At 38.5% G+C, this 17,052-nt stretch overlaps 2 protein-coding genes across 2 annotated transcripts; one reads left to right on the top strand and one right to left on the bottom strand.

Moving 5' to 3' along the window:
• Positions 1-332: 332 nt before the first annotated feature.
• Positions 333-11,566, top strand: LOC132192269 (uncharacterized). Its single transcript, XM_059607546.2, has 4 exons — positions 333-676; positions 8,905-9,529; positions 10,124-10,400; positions 11,248-11,566. The coding sequence occupies exons 1-4, from the start codon at positions 568-570 to the stop codon at positions 11,296-11,298; spliced, it is 1,062 nt and encodes a 353-aa protein (XP_059463529.1). The 5' UTR covers positions 333-567; the 3' UTR covers positions 11,299-11,566.
• A 3,190-nt stretch (positions 11,567-14,756) lies between these two features.
• Positions 14,757-17,052, bottom strand: LOC132161952 (transcription factor MYBC1). Its single transcript, XM_059572181.2, has one exon. The coding sequence runs from the start codon at positions 16,614-16,616 to the stop codon at positions 15,672-15,674; it is 945 nt and encodes a 314-aa protein (XP_059428164.1). The 5' UTR covers positions 16,617-17,052; the 3' UTR covers positions 14,757-15,671.

Below are 17,052 nucleotides of genomic sequence, written 5' to 3'. Positions count from 1 at the left end.
CCCTTTGGCCACAAGTATTTTTATGATCACTTTTATACCATAGAAATTGATTTGATAAAAATTCAAACCTTAAAGATTAATTCAATAATTTAACACTAATTTAAAATTATGTGAAATATTTTAGATGATGAATAGGGAAAAAAGGAAGAAAAATGAACCGGAGGTAGATGGGTTTCCCATTTTTATCCGGTCAACCGTAGGAGAACCGTAGTAGGCGAACTGCACCGGAACATAAAACAAAAATATATATTAAAAGAAAGAAAGAAAGAAAGAAGAAAACGATATTAATAGATAGAGAGATGATATTGGTAGACTTCTCTTGTCGTTTTGGGTCTTCACATTGAGGAAGAAGAAGATTTTGAGGGCGTAATATAAAATCTTAACCTTTCCCTTCTTTCCTTCTCTCTCTCTCTCCTCTGGTGGGATAAGAAGGGAAAGGGTGCCTTCCTATCTGCCTAAATGCTCCGAAGGCAATAACCCTTTCCTTCTTCTTCTTGACTAAGAAGAAGAAGAAGAATAATCTTCTGGGAGAATTTTCGAGGAGAGAAGCAGAGAGAGCTTAAGGCCATGGACACCTCTGCTACCAACGGTGGTGTCGTTGGGCTCAAAGATAAGGAGTCGATGGTGGACCCCTTCCTGGTTGAGGCTCTCCAAAACCCTCGTCACCGTCTCACAAGTAAGTATATATATTTTTTTCTTCAAATTTGTTTACTTTCTTAGCCTTAAATCTCGTGTACGAAGCCCCAATTTTGATCTGGTGCTTATGGGATATGGGATTAATTGCTTTGTGTTCTATAATTTCTGGGTCTGATTAGTTTTAGGGTTTTTGGGTTTGGGTTGTTTTGTTTGGATTGGCTTGGATTGGGTTTAGGGTTTGTTGAGTGGCTAGATTGGGGTTTGTTTACGTGGGGGTTGTGATTTGTCAGATCTGGGTTCGATTTGGGGTTTAACTTTTGTTTGGTAGCTGGGAAATTTGATGAAAAGGATAGAGAGTAAGACTATAAATTTATTTATCTATGCTTAATTGGTTTGTGGGAATTGAAAGTTTGACCTCATTGAAGGAAATAAGTGGCCAATGAGGCTCAATTCGGTTGGGATTTGTATCCAGAATGATGAGAAACTTTATTTTTTATTTTGTTTTTCAGGTTATTATTGTCCTGGACTCCCCTCGTATATGATGTTAATTCCTATTTCTTTCAAATAGCTGTTTATCTTACTGTCTTGTGCTGTTTAACATTGTTGTTGCATGTGAAGGCTGCTAGCATTTCTTCAACCAATTATGTTTTGTTGAGCAAATGTAATTTTATTGAGTATTTTCTTCCTTGACTCACTGCATATGGGATGTTAATTCCCTTCCCTTGGAAGAGTATATGACGGAATATGGTCCCGAACGACAATTTTTGCTTGGACAGCCGCCTAGATGTAGTGCCACACTACAGATAACCTGAGGAAACATGTCATTGTGGTTGACTAGTGTTGTATGTGTAAGAGGAGTGGGGAGTCTGTTAATTATCTTCTACTCCATTGTGAGATTGTCAGTGCCTTGTGAAGTGTTATATTTTGTTATGTTAGGGTTGCTTGGGTCATGCCTAGAAGAGTATTAGACCTTTTCCCTTGTTGGAGAGGGTTGGGCAATAGTCTTCGGAGAGCAGCAATGTGGAAGATGGTTCTTTTTTTCTTGAATTGGGTCATGCCTAGAAGAGTATTAGACCTTTTGTGGTGGAAAGAAATGATAGAAATTTTGAAAACCATGAGAGGATAGTGGTGAAATTGAACTCTTTCTTTTCCAAAACTCTTTACCACTGGATATTAATCTACTTAGTTTCATGATTTTTTGGACTTGTTTTCTCTTTCTAATTAGGTGTATCTTTTGTATACTTCTTGTGTACTTGTGTTGCGTCTTTTGCATTTTTCAATGGTATTTCAATTGCTTATAAAAAAACGAAATTCCTATTCTTCCAAATAGATGTTTATCCACCTGTCTTTTGTGATTTTTAGATCACTGTAGTAAGTGAAGGCCGGTAGTATTCCTTAAATCAGCTATGCTTTGTTAAGCTGTTATGTAATTTTTCCCCTAAGCCACTTGTTATGTAATTAAAAAAAGTTGAATCATCCCAAGGGGTAGCTCAATCAGCAATGGACCACGCCTTTGTAGTAAGTGAAGGCTGGTAGTATTCCTTAAATGAGCTATGCTTTGTTAAGCTGTTATGTAATTTTTCCCCTAAACCACTTGTTATGTAATTAAAAAAAGTTGAATCATCCCAAGGGGTAGCTCAATCGGCAATGGACCACGCCTCATGAAATGGAGGTCACTAGTTTGAATCCCCCTCCCCCCCCCCCCCCTTTCCCTTGTGTGGACATGTCAAAAAAAAAAGAAGAAAAAGTTGAATCAAGTTCCGAATATATGGACGTCATCTTTAGAAATTCATTTATGTCTTTCCGTAGTACGATGCAAGAAATTATATTTCTAGCCTTGTGGCACCTTGTAGTAACTAGACTAGTAACTCCTTAGTGTTTTTTCCTAGAGTAGTGATTCAAGTTGGTGGGTCCTCTGGCCCATTTTTCGCATTGCCCAAGTCGAACCTTGTAGGAACATGTTTAGTGAAACTTGCATTTATATGTTACCAAAGGCATGGTTCAGGTCCCATCTTCATGTTACATGAATATTTGACCATTAACCAGAAAAGAAGGGAGAAATAAATTTACGGAAGGAAAAGTAGGATTAAGTAGGCTTGTAAAAGTTTGAAATTTTACCAATTGAATTTCTAATAAAAAAAGTATGCAGGTTCTTTTTAGCAAAAACTTGTGTCATAATCTTAATTTTTGGAAGGGTATGATTATATTTTCAAAACTTGAGGTTGACAGGAACCAACCCACACCCTTTTTGTATTTTCAAAACAAGCTTATTTCAAGAAGTTTCATACTAGAGATACAAGTGGTTCTGGTTGGATTACAGTAATTAGACTAATTTGTATTGATTTCTTTGTACACTTGATTAATAAAAATTGAACAGATGCTGAATTTTGTCCCCTGAAAGCCTAGTCAGAAGCTACATGCTCATATATTTTTTTTGATAGGTAATATCAATTCATAAATAAGTGCAAGTGGGCGCTTGCTCATATTGCAGGGTAAGGGACTTGTTTGATTGCTGGTAGGGGTGTCAACCCGGTCCGGTTTCCCGGTTTTTGGCCAAAACCGGAACCGGAACCGAGGTACCCCGGTTCTTGGTTTTGGGAAACCGGAACCGGAACCGGGACCCCGGTTAACCGGGGTCCCGGTTCCCGGCCGGTTCCGGTTTTACCCGGTCCGGTACCCGGTTTTTGAAAATAATTAGTGTTTGGGGCTTATTTTAGGTATTGGGCTTAAAATAAGCCCATTATTTTTTTCATAAGTTAGCTCATTTAAAAAAAAAAAACTATTAATCTTTTTGTCTAAATTAAAGAGGCTTGATTGTGATTGTTTCAAATAATTAAAAAATAAACCTAAAAAAGCATAAAAATCCTAAATAATCAATGTTTTTGCCTATATGAGCCTTAGAAATAAAAATTCAAATTTTTTAAAATACCCTAAACATAATTTTAAATTAGATACATAAAGAAAACATTAAAACAATAAAAAGTAAAAACAAATATGTAAACAAACCAACATGCACAAGAAATAAATACCCCTTACTACAACAATTCAAAACCCAAAAAAATAAAAGAATTAAAATAATAAAATATATATATATATATATATATATATATATAATTTAATAAAATAATACCCGGTTCCGGTTTTCCCGGTTTTGACCGGGTGCCAAAAACCGGGACCGGAACCGGGGTCCCGGTTTTTTTTTTTTTTTGGAACCGGAACCGGAACCGGGTCCCGGTTTTCCGGTTTCCGGTTTCCGGTTTCCCGGTTTCCCGGTTTTCCGGTCCCGGTTTTTTTTGACACCCCTAATTGCTGGTGGACGGGAGGGCGTTCTCGAAGTGTGGTTGTGTGGAAGATGATTCCTCTTTGTCTTATGTGGTGTATATGGAGCGAAAGAAATGCTAGATGCTTTGAAAATTCCACTAGGACTTTAGAGGAACTTAATCATTGTTTCCTTTTTACTCTTTATTCTTGGACGACCGCTTGGTTAGCTCCATTAGTGATTAGTTTTTTTTACTTTCTTTTTCATTTTTCTCCCTCTTAGCTCTTAGGCGCTCTTTATACTTCCCGTGTAATTGGGTTGCGCCCCTCTGCGCTTTTGTTTTATATCAACATTACTTATCCACAAAAAAAAAAAAAAAAAAAATCTTTTTAGTTCATTACATTTGAATGCAATTTGTATGAGACTGCTGTGTTCAAATGGAACCTCTCCCTTGTAAGAATGGGGTGGAGGGTTAAAGTCCTGAATTTGAGAGTTGGTGCATGTGTAAACATAATATTTTTTTGATAAGTAAACGGGATATCATTGAAAAGCGTGAGAGGCACAACCCAAGTACACAAGATTTTGGTCATGGAGGATGATTGAGGCTGGAATTTAGACATTAGCGACTCTAGCCGGCATCGGTTCCTATGGTCTAGACTTGGACATTGGCAAGGTTGAGGGTTAGTGGTTTTTGTTGAGTATTGGAGTTGATGGGGAATTTTGGTCATGGAGGATGATTGAGGCTTGGTTCTATTTGTGGATTTGATTATGTGAGGCTGTTGATTTTGGATGTGGTTGAAGATGCATAAAGGATGAAAAATCCGAAGAAAAAAGAAACGCATAGGATTGATGTTACTCACACAAGTTTTTGAGATTTGCTACCATGCAGAGATTCATAATAAAGTAAAGAGACGGAAATAGAGAAAGAGAGACATAAATTACTTGGTTCGGCCATAGGACTTTATCCACTTGTGAAAGCCTTAGAGGTTACTTCTTTTCTTGATTGATTTGATTGTGTACAAGGCTCTATTTATGTAGCTTTACAAGTTATTCGAATAATTTGAAATATAAACAAATCTCTTAAATTAAGGTAAACAAATCACCATTTATCACAAATCATTTCTATCCATATCACATAAGGTACTGACAATCTCACAATGGATTAGAAGATGATCCATTAACGCCCCAATCCTCTTATACAAATAACACCCATCAACTACAATGATATATCATGTTCTATGGTTATCCATGGTGAGGATTTTCCCTAGGGTGGTTGTCCAAGTAAAGAATGCCGCTCTTAATGGGTCCTTATTCTGGCAAATACACTTTTAGGGGAAGGGAGTGCTATCTAATGGTAAACATCCCTCTCTTGGAAGGGGCCCATTGAAGCTTGTCTTCCCTTCGTTGTCTCAATCTAAGGGAGTATAACAAGTTAAAGAACAAAACAAAGGAATCCACCTCCGAATCATTAGCCGCTATTATAAAGCTTACATTCTACTAAAGAGAATCACTAGATAACTCAAAGTAATCTGCCACGGAAGCAATACTATACAAATCTGAAAAAGCTTTCTTAAGGGTATGATTTTGCACCATATGTCATGCTAGAATCTAATCTTAGAGCCATCTCTCGCATCAAATATGATATGACTAGAGAATTCCCCAACCCCTCTTGATATTTTTTCATAACCCTACCCCATACGATCCAGAGACCTCATTTGAACACCACCCGCCCTACACATTGCCATATTTAGAATCCATTACGACTCTTCACAAGGCCTCTCTCTCATGCAAATAGCGGCAAAGCCACTTCTCCAAAAGAGCATGGTAGAACAAAAGCAAGTTTTGGATCCCCAACCCTCCCTTAGAAATCGGAGAACAAGCCTTAGACCAGCTTACCTGGTGAAATTTGAACTCTTCGCCTAACCCACCCCACAAAAGGTCTTGCTGAACTTCTCTATGCAAATGAAAATACCAGTAGGTAATGGAAAAAGAGACAAAATATGTCAGCAAATTGGATAGGGTACGCTTGAGTGAGGTGATCCTTCCACCCTTAGACAAGTATATCCTCTTCCAACCAGCCAATCGGTGCTCAATCATCTCAATAACACCATCGCAAATAGATTTGGCCTTAAAAGAAGTTTCCAATGGGGGACCAAGATATTTCATAGGCAAAGAAGAAACCCAACAGCCGAGAATATTGGCCATTCCATCAACATTATTAACATTACCCACAAGAACCAATTCTGACTTGACCAAATTTATTTTCAAACTGGATGTAGCTTTGAAGCATAAAAATAAGGCATGGAGATAGCCTAGGTGGTCTGAGTTTGCGTCGCAAAATATCGAGGTGTCATTTGTAAATAGGAGGTGGGAGATGTGAAGTGCTTCCCCTGTTCCCAGGCTTCACAAAAAAGCTTGAAAGAAGACCCTATCTACAGTAGCAGATAGCATTTTACTTAGAGACTCCATGACAATGACAAACAACAAATGAGATAAAGGATCTCTCCTTGTCTCAAACTGCGGGAGCCACTGAAGAATCTGAAAGGACTGCCATTCATCAAAACAGAGAAGCGCACTGAAGAAATACAATGCCCTATCTAAGAACCCCGTTTCACCCCAAAACCACACCTCTTCCGCAGGTATAATAAGAACTCCAATTGACATGATCGTAGGCCTTTTTTATGTCCAATTTGCAAAGCACACTTGGTTCGCCCACTCTGATCCTACTATCTAGGCATTTGTTAGCTATAAGAATGGAGTCTAGTATTTGCCTACCTTTGACAAACGCCTTGTGGAGCTTTGAAACAATCTTCTTTACATCCCTTTTCAACGTATTTGCTAGGACTTTATCAATAATCTTATAAACTCCACTAGACTAATAGGCCACAAATCCTTGATATGGACAGCCCCTGGTTTCTTTGGGATGAGAGCAATGAAGAAACATAATTTTCTATGATTTGTAGGACGCTTCTCATGTTGAAAATTTGTTGTGTTGGACACTTATCAAAAACTTAAGGACAGGATTTTGATGTCCACCTTGTTAACATGTATTGGGACACTTGTAAAAAATGAAGCTCCATATAGATGAAGACAACTTGGAATTATGAAGGTTAATGTGCTTTTGTCTAGAAAGTTATGATGATTGCTAGTTTTACAATGTTATTATTTTTCTAATGCATAAGACAGTCAAATGCTGATACATGGATATATTTAGTATATTTTTGAGAAGTCAATAGATATGTTTAATATCATGTCTTCACAAAAGAAAATCATAAGATTAATATCATGTCTTCACAAAAAAAAATCATAAGACAGTCAAACGCTGATAAATGGATATATTTAATATATTTTTGAGAAGTCGATAGATATGTTTAATATCATGTCTTCACAAAAAAAAAAAATGCAAGCATATCTACTGTGTCCTCATAACTGGGCTTATGGAGTTTCCGTGTTGGAGTCCTTGTGCTTGTTTCAGAACACAAAAGCTGTGCCTGTATTTCACAATCCCATCATTTTTTTCTCCTTAAACTGAGTAACTTTCAGTTTATAAGTTCTGTTTTATGTGTACTCTTACATGTTGCTTTATTTTTTCATCTTTAATTCTATTGTTTCTGCTGTTTCAACTTATTTCCAAAAAGTATTATTTGTTAGGCATCTATGTATTCATTGTTTGGTTGTTTGTATAGCTGATTGTTGATCCTAAACAATAATTAGATCAGTTCCCTAATCATTGGAAAGACAATAGGGGCTATGTTGTCCACAGGAAATGGTTTCCTTTGGCTTTAAGCCTCTAACACAGAATTTGAGTATATATGTTACTCTATGTCCACGCAAAATGCAAATTAGCCTTCACTATTGGGTTTGCGCTTCAAAGAAATGTTCACTGAGCAATAGTTACAGCAGGCTCGTAAAAGTCAATGTGAAAATTGAATTTACTTGGTGATCATTATTGCATGAGAACTTTTAACACTACGGTTATTTGGAGGGATGGGGAGTGGTAGGCAACCATGAAACCTTCCACGGTACACTGAAACCAATCTACCTACAAGTGGTTGGATTGGGACTCTCTATTCCTTCCAGCATTTTACAATTTTACTCTCTTATGATGCACAACATACAGTCAAATTGACAATTTGACATTAAGAGGGTGGCGTCCTTTCTACTCCCCTCTTCACCCAAAAATCATTAGGCAGAGGTGGACTCCTATTCCTTACCCCTTCCCCCTTCCCCTCTCCATCCCTCCTACTTTCCCTTCTACCAAACATATGGTTCATTGTGAGGAGTTGTCTGGCACTTCATTGCTGGCCTTTTGACTGCTGGCAGTAGTTGCTTCAGAGGGTGGTATGCTTTTAACTTGTCTAGTTAATTTTCTCCTAACACTTGATTGAAGCCATGTTGTCATCCCCTTTAATGCAGTTGCACATGCCTGGTGACTGGAAGTGGTGTGAGTATTAGATTTCAGCTCTGATGTGGCTAAACTTCACCTAGGCTACAGATAGGTCCCAAGTAGAGGTCTGACTAGGCCAGTCATTTCACTTACAGAGTGATAAATCCATGCTGCTCTTGATTGGGTGCCGCTCACATATATATCGTGATTCTTAGAGATTCTAGTATGTTGTGGACTGGAGCTATAGCGTTTCTGCTTTTGTAGGATTTTTATTTGTCATAATTGTGAATAAGGTGGTACACAGCAAGAGGTAGACTGATGTTTTTGGGTCTTTGAGGAACGGAATGTGTTATTCTCTGGCCTTAGTTTTCCTTTTCCTCTAATTTTAAGGTGTGTATTTATTGGTCTTTAAGTTAGCTTAATATTCCGCTGTATACTGTTTCATTGGTGGTGTTTAGTGCTCTCTTCAAGAGACTTTCATTGAGAGCAACTTATTTAGTTGCTTCTGTGTGTTTTTTCATAATAATTTAATTTTCTTTCTGCTGCTGCTTCTTCGAATTTTGTTTTGTTTTATTTTTTAAATTACACTAGTTCTCAGTTTCGATATATCTTTTTGTTTCAGTTCTACGAATGGAACTCGATATTCAGAGATTTTTGCACATGCCTGATCAGCAGCAATTTGAGTTCCAACATTTTCCCACTTCCTATCTTCGACTTGCTGCTCATCGTGTTGCTCAACACTATGGCCTCCAAACTATGGTTCAGGATATTGGCTTAGATGGCCAGGGAAATAGAATTGTGGTGAGGAAAATAGGAGAAAGCAGATACCCTGCTGTCTGTTTATCTGAAATGCCTGCAAATCAGACAGACAAGGATAAACCTGAGAATGTTAAAATTGCCATCAGGCCTAGGCCAAACAGAACATTTGTAAATGAAGCTAATGATGCAGGGATCCGACGAAGTCATGTGAGAAGTGTGGAAGAGAGGAAGGAGGAGTATGACAGGGCACGGGCTCGCATCTTTAGTAGCCCTGGCAGTCCTGATTCAGATGATTCATTTTCTCAGGTCCCAACTGAAGGGAAAAATATTTGTTTGAGCAGGGATGAGAATGAAGGATGCAGGAATTCTATGATTGATCAAGAAAAGAATATTAGCTTCAAGGATGTTGGTAGTTCATCTCGAGTTGCCATTTTCAGAGACAGGGAAAAGGATCGTACTGACCCAGATTATGATCGCAGTTATGAGAGGTAATATTCAGTTTCTTTTTCTTTTTCTTTTTCTTTTTTTTTTTTTTTTTTTTTTTTTTGTGTATTGGGTTTGGGATTATGGAGCTATCCAGATTGTGGATGTTTATGTAGGAAGGACACTTCAGTTTTAGTGTTTTTTGGCTGTGTTGTACTTCTGACAAACACACTTGCTGCAATTCAAGCACTGGGCCTCGATGGCTGTTTTGAAATTTGCTGTCTCTGCCTTTTCAAGAATAAATGCCTTATATCCTTTTCTATGTTTAATTTTTTCTGCCCTTTTTGTCTTGTGATGTTGGGGCTCTACTCTCTCTATCCTCGCTGTTCTTTGGGTGTTGGGGTTTGTTTTGAGGGTGGTTGGATAATTAAGTGCTCAAGAAAAAAACACACAAAGATTGATAAGGAATTAATTTCCTCACTTGTCATTGGACATTGACACTGTTCTCTTATGGCACCTATTGTCTTCTTTTGGTCTGATCCTTGCTTCTGTGAAACCTATTTCAGTGCTTTCTTTCAGTATTCGTCATCCAACATATAGTCCTCTATTATGAAATAAGTTCTGTTTATTGATAAACTTGAATTACTTTGCTGGTACAGGTATGTTAGGAGCCTTCCAGCTAATCAAAATTATAGCTTGGTGCCTTTCAATATGCAAAAGGTACAACCTCCGTTTCTGCAGTATGATACTGGTTTTTCTCAGTTGGGTCAGATGCCAGGAACACTTAGCTACAGGCCTCCTTCGAGCCCTGCCATGAGCCCTTTTTGTGCCATGGGATTGAATCAGACATCTACTGATGCTGGATACATGCAGTGGCCAAGTGCTGCAATGATGTATGCACATTCATATGAGCCATTTAGACATGCTGTTTTCCAGGTAGACCACATATTCTTATTCTGTCCAAAGTGAAAAATCTGCCGTGGCTAATGCTTTTATGAATATAAAGAGGTTGTATTATTTGTACTTTGTAGTACTCAACTGTATTGAGTTCTGTATTTCCTGGCTGATGGTTTATGAGTAAGACCAGATGACAGGTGGTTGGTGGCACATTGCATGTCTTTTTGTTGACTTTTTATATCTGGTTTGCAAATAACAGTCACAAGGCCTTCTTCTTCTGCCTTTAGATAGATTAATTAATACATTATTTTGTTGTCTTCATCATGCAATTTCCAATTCCACCATATCATGGCTTTGTTATTGAAATAATTTCTTTTGAACTAAAACTGTCTTAGTAATTTAGTACATAAAAATGATATTAATTATTAGGAGTAGTAACGTAGCAGCTGCCTTGGCATGAACATCATTTGTTTTGCTTTCTCCTGTAAGTGGTCTTTTATCACACAAATGGAAATGGAATTCAAGATAGTACTCGTGGCTTTCTGAGTAGATGATAATAATATTAATGGCATTGCTCACAAAAAACATAGGGGCTGACAGCAGGATATTGATGGTAATTGATTATTATATTCTAAAAGTTCTGCTTACCCCTCTCTTGTCTTGCTTATCTATCTTGAGAATGCTGTTGAGGGCTCGATACTATGTCTCAAATTCAAATATTTTTTAGACGACTTTTAAGGGATTCTGATTAGGCTGGCTGGCCATTTTTCTCATTTACTTCACAAATTTCTTAAAATTTCCTTGCCTCTTCATGGGGATGCTTTTATAAATAATTATATGCTTATTGCTAAATAAACATCTGATTTACTCTTTTCTAACTGTGCAGGCTCCATTCTCTCAGCAGCCACTGACCTTTGATTATTCACAGAATCATTAAATGCCCATTATCTGGGGATTGCACAACTGATTTACATGCAGTGCCTCATTATACCTTTAGAGTTTTGTGCGACTAGGTTTACCTTGGGACTGTTACAGATCTCTGTTGCAGTATTAGTTTGTTTCTCTATTTTTTTTTTTTTTTGTCTTAAAAAAAATAGTTTGTTTCTTTTTCATTTTGGATATTATATTAGTAATGGAGTGTAATGATTTTACTCTTCATCAGACTAATACTTTTTGTAGTGGAATCATACTTTTTAGTTCGTGCTCTTCTATGAATTTTCTGCTGGCTTTCTTATTTGTCAAGAGGCATTGCTTAGCTCATCAGGTTATGTTTAAATTATATGCCCAGCTTGCCTAATTGGTTAGGGAGTGACCGTATTGTAATCATGCTTGCTTATGCTTTTTAAGTATTATCCTCAACAGATCTCCTTTTGAATTCGTTGACTCCTAAAATGAAGGCAATCATCTCACATGGGCGGGGGTATAAAAAATTCACATGACTGGAATGCGTAATTGCCAACTCTGATAATTTGATTCTGCATTATAAATTAGTGAAAAGTAATCTCTCTCTCTCTCTCTCTCTTTTTTTTTTTTTTTAATAATAATTGTTAGTGTATGATGGATGATGGATTTGGAATTTTAAAATATTAGGTCTACTTCTTGTGATAATGTGTGATGTCCCAAAGGGATAGCTAGGGACAGCTTTTGTCCTGTCGTGTACCTAATCTGTCCTAGTGTACAAAACACAAACAAAAGCAATTTGGTTGGTTTTTCTCCGGTTTGGAACTTTGGAGCTGACATGGTTTCTTAAGTAAAACAAAAATTCTTGAAGATAACAGGGAGTGGGACTTTGGCCTTTCATACCATTGTGATTAATTTATTACAGTAAGCAATTATTAGGTGAGATCCAGAGTGTCTTCCACCTGCCTGCAACTTTCGAAGTGCTGGGAATCTTTGGTATCTTACATGTCTCTGCTCGAGGCATTAATATTCTTAATATTATTATTATTATTATTTGGGTGGGGGTGGGGTTGGGGAGCCTTGGGGATTTCAAGGCTCAGTCACAAGTGCACTACTTTTTGATGGGGGGTGCATGTGAAAAAAAGAAGAAGAAAAAGCTACACTTGAAGAAGGCATCCCAAGACAAAACAGAACTCCATCGAATGAAAGGTCTCAAGTCAAAATTTTATCCCAAGAATAGCAGGTGTAATTTGGTCAAAGCCAGTGCATAATATTATTATTTAACACAAAGGAAAAAAGAGCTACTGCTTCGCATACACCAAACAATGTAATCTGCTGCTTAAAGAGCGTTGGATAAAAAGACTGAAAACCCCCGGGTAGATAATCTCTATTTAAAGACATCCAATCCAATCCAATCATCAGGATCACGTTAACCAAACAAATAGGTTCAACATAATGCAATTTCAGGCCAAGTTTCTGCTCTAGTGTTTCTTGCCATTTTATGTTGAGATGCAGAACAAATAAATAATACCCAACAGATTAAGAAATTGCCAACAATTTGGACTCCACACTCCTGATATATAAGTAAATTTAAGGGGGTAAACTCAAAGAAACCCTTTCCCAAGCTTTATCCATTAATATATGATGATAACACAACCATTACAGATGCACAGGTTGCCTTTCATTCTCATGCTAGGTTTAGAAATCCAATACTTGGGATGAGCCAGGTGATGATGATCAAAGAAAATTCTTAAACCTGATGGCACCTGAAAGGAAACCTAGAAATCTTAACTTTCCATAAGACACGGTAAATTTTGCTCCAAGAAAAGGTCAAGTTGGAAAGAAAAAATCAACATAAAGTGTTGTTTGTCAAAATTGTAAGTAGGATCATCAAGTAAGGTTTCTTATATATATATATATATATATATATATATATATATTGTCCACAAAGAAGGCCAAGCAAGTTAAAGAATGAAGGTGAACAATTTGTCCAATTTTTTGAACTGTTCAGCCTAATGTTTGACATAATCCCTGTGTATAAGATACGAGAGGAAGTAGCTTAAGTGCCACTTCAATATTTTCCTCTACAGTTAAAAACCAAACTAGTTCATCAGAATAGAACCTTCAAGAGTTGAGGTTTCATCAAGAGACTTGAAGATTTATCATGTAGATTCATGTTCTGTCACACTTACTCAACATGTATGTCTATTCCCACACTTGTTCTCCACAATAAGAGCACACAAATTACTCATCTCAACTACAATATCAATTTTTTATTGTCTGAGCCTGAAATATTGATTCACATAAGTATACAATCAAATATCAAGTCCTTTATGCATAGTAGAGGATCTTCTCACCCAGAGCAAATTCTCCTAAAGGTAAATCAGTAAATCAGTCCCTGAATGGATCATTTAACAGGTATTGTTCATGATGGTTCTCTCATGAAAGAAGCTGATGTTTAGCATAAGATTAAAAAAAATTCAAGCACAAGAGTGAACAGTAAGGCACCCAAGGAATTGCAGTATACTGAGTTGAGAAACTTGGTGTAAAGAAGCAAAAAATAGATTGAATTGAACCAGAAAGGATGTTTTCATATGTTAGTAGGTAAGTTAGCTGAAAATTAATGACAGCACTACCCAAGCAACTCTGATTCTCACTGGGAAGCTGAATGACTTAAGCCAGTTTTGCAATCTCATAAGCAAAATGAACAATGTGATTGATGCACTTTCAAAATTTTAAAACATGAAGAAAATTTTGATGAAGATGCATGGCTATGTCAAAAATTTCAGAGTTTTTCACAGACCAACGACAAGTAGACAGCTTTTATGATTCATTCAACGTACAAGAATTTAAGGAAAGTATGTACTCTTTGAAATCTTATGACAATCACCCAAGCCTCATGCAGAATTGATAACTGAAATAGTACTTTATTCCAGATTGAGCCCTTTATAGTAAGGTGTTAAGTTTATTCATAGTTACCATTTCCAAATTAGATAGGGATTATCCACATTTTATTGATTAGAAATCAGAACCAACATCATGAAGACAAAATCCACTTGAACAAGTTTAATACATTATAAGGGTAACATAATGGCTTATGTGCTCCCCAACCTTTAGGGTGCTCCTCGCTCTTGACTAATATCTCCTAACAGATACTTTTTTGATTTACCTCATGCCTATGATGTAGCAACAATTCAACTACTAACTAGACATACAGAATAGCCCAGGAAAAAGAAAAAGAAAAACTAGACAGACAGAATTAAAATGAAGATAAAGTTTGAACATCTCCCTGTTGCCTTAGAATTTCATGTGTACCAGCAACAGCAAGTAAAACACAATGTTGAACATAGCACAATAAAAACAGATCCTGGTTCATACTCAAATGAACGCTTAGATAGTGAAAATTTTCCATTCTATGCTACATGAGTGAAAACAGTAGCAATTTGATGCAAGATACATGTGTTATTAATGGGTAACGAAGACATTTCAAGAAAATTAAGCTAATTTCACGTTCTTGGAACATTAAAATAAGTCCAAAGATGTAATAAAAATCAGGGCCCCCTTGGCATCAGGGGTTTTAAGTCTTCTATAGAGTCACATAATGTACAACAAGTAGAACTCACCTCTACATAAAATTAGACTACGAAACATCAGACAATTCTTACACATAAGATATTCCTGGATATTTCCTATAAACTCAGTTCCAGATGTGCCAACTACGGTTACCAACCCCATTTTTGGATTTCAAGAGAAACATAATACAACTTGCCAGCATTATTTATCCTCACCCGCAAGCTCAATGTTTAGTCCATTTGATGCTTCAGCCATGCCCGCCATTAATGCCTATAAGAACCCTTCACCAGTGAGAAGACTCTGAAATGTAGAAAACCAACCGATTCCCACACTTCTATGGGATATATCAACCTCTAAGACATCCAGATTGACTCATTACCATGACACCATAATAGTTGCAGCCACTGACGAGCTCAGAAATGTAATTGCCGCCCAAAGTGACATCATGATCAATATCCGTCACCAGAAGCTCACAGAGACCACCAGAAACAATGTGAATTATACATGTAGAAGTCCACAGAACTGAAGGACACCAGAACTGACACTACCCACCAATGCTAACTTCATAAAGGATGGTCAAAGACAACCCAATTGGCAGCTGAAGCTTAATGAACCGAAATTATTGGACCCAGAGATGTTTGGATTTCAACGGAAGGCCAAGACCACTAAGTATCACCAAGTTTACTAAGAACAACTAATACAACAAATAAGTAATAAAATGTCTAAGCAGAACCAAAATCTGACAAGTACCACCAGACACCAAATATCACAAATACCCAGAAACCGAATAATAAGAAAAACTAAGACGTTTAAAGAGGCATTAACAATTACCCAAATTCAATCATCCCCAGTTGGAAAAAGTGTAAGAACCTTCCTCCCTCCTCTCCCATTAGCCGATTCCAAGTCCTCCACATACCCTGGTACCGGATTGTGCACTGGCGCCCCCATCCTATGCACTGTCTGCGACTGCCTACTCAGAAATGGATGCTCAAACTGCCCATTCGGCGGCGACCCAAAATGCCCCACCTGCCTGTGATACTGAGTCTGCAGCTGTGGATGCGCGGCCGCTGCTGCTACCGCCGCCATCTGCTGCTGCTGCTGCAGAGCAGCCACCGGCACGAACGGCAAGAAATGCTCCGAATTGGATCGACCCGGATGCAGGAAATGTGGCGGCACTGGCGAGCTCGCGAACAAATGGTCAGTGGCAGGATCAGGGGCTGCAGTCAATCCACCGGCGCCACCACCGCCACCGGCGCCCCCGCTGCCGCCAGAAAGCCCCTGCATTCGCTTGAGATAGAGGCGGTACTTCTGCAAATGACTGGCCACGTTCTCCCTAGTAAGCCCATCCACACTCATCAGCTGCATTATGGTCTTGGGGACCGCATTCTTGATCCCCAAGTGCGCCACGGCGTCCACAAACCGCTTGTGGAGCTGCGGCGTCCAAACGAGGCGCGGCCGCTTGAGGGTCCGCGCGGGCTCCTCGCCGGCGGCCCCAGAACCCAAGTCCGCCGAATCGGCACCGAACTCGGCAGAGTTGGGGTGGGGAGGAGTGGCGGCGGAAGTGGGCAAAGGATTGGAAGGAGGAGGCGGGGTCGGCGGCGGCGCTTGTTGCTGTGTTGGGGTATTATTGTTGTGGTTGTGGGTGTTGTTGGTGGGGTTTGGGATGTCAAAGGCCAAAGCAAGATCAGGGGTGATTAGGGTTTGGGAGAGGGGCATCAACTCTTCAGGGGACGGCAGCTCTTCTTCCCATCTGGAGAACCAATTGGAGTCCTCTTCCCTCATATTACTTTCTCAACTGTTTCTCCTCTCTTCTTTTGTCCTGAGCTAATTCCTATTCCTGGGAAGGATTCAAGGCTTTTTGGGAGAAAAATTATACGACAAGAGACAACAACAACAACAACAACAGTTGAAGAAACAAAAGGGAAAGACAACCCCCTCCTCACACACACACATGCAAATACTAAGAATCTAAGATGGGTTTGGTCTGTTTGATGAGATCTTTGCTTTCCCCCCTTCCCTCTCCAGAATTGGCTCCAACCCAAGAGAGATAGGAGAGGGAGAAGAGTGGTGGGCGGAGGAGGTAGAGGAGGAGGAGGAGGAGAGTGGAGAGAGGTTCGAGGTGGATCTTGTTTTCTTCTTTTCAGCTTTTATTAATGAGTACTGTTTGCTGATGCTTTTCTTATGATTTTTATGGGCTTTACATTTTTCCGGGATTTGG

Source organism: Corylus avellana, chromosome 10 (assembly GCF_965113065.1).
Source record: "Corylus avellana chromosome 10, dhCorAvel1.hap1.2, whole genome shotgun sequence".
In the NCBI taxonomy this organism is placed as follows: domain Eukaryota; kingdom Viridiplantae; phylum Streptophyta; class Magnoliopsida; order Fagales; family Betulaceae; genus Corylus; species Corylus avellana.
Note: the sequence above shows the minus strand (reverse complement) of the source record. Positions and strands in the feature narration are given on the sequence as shown.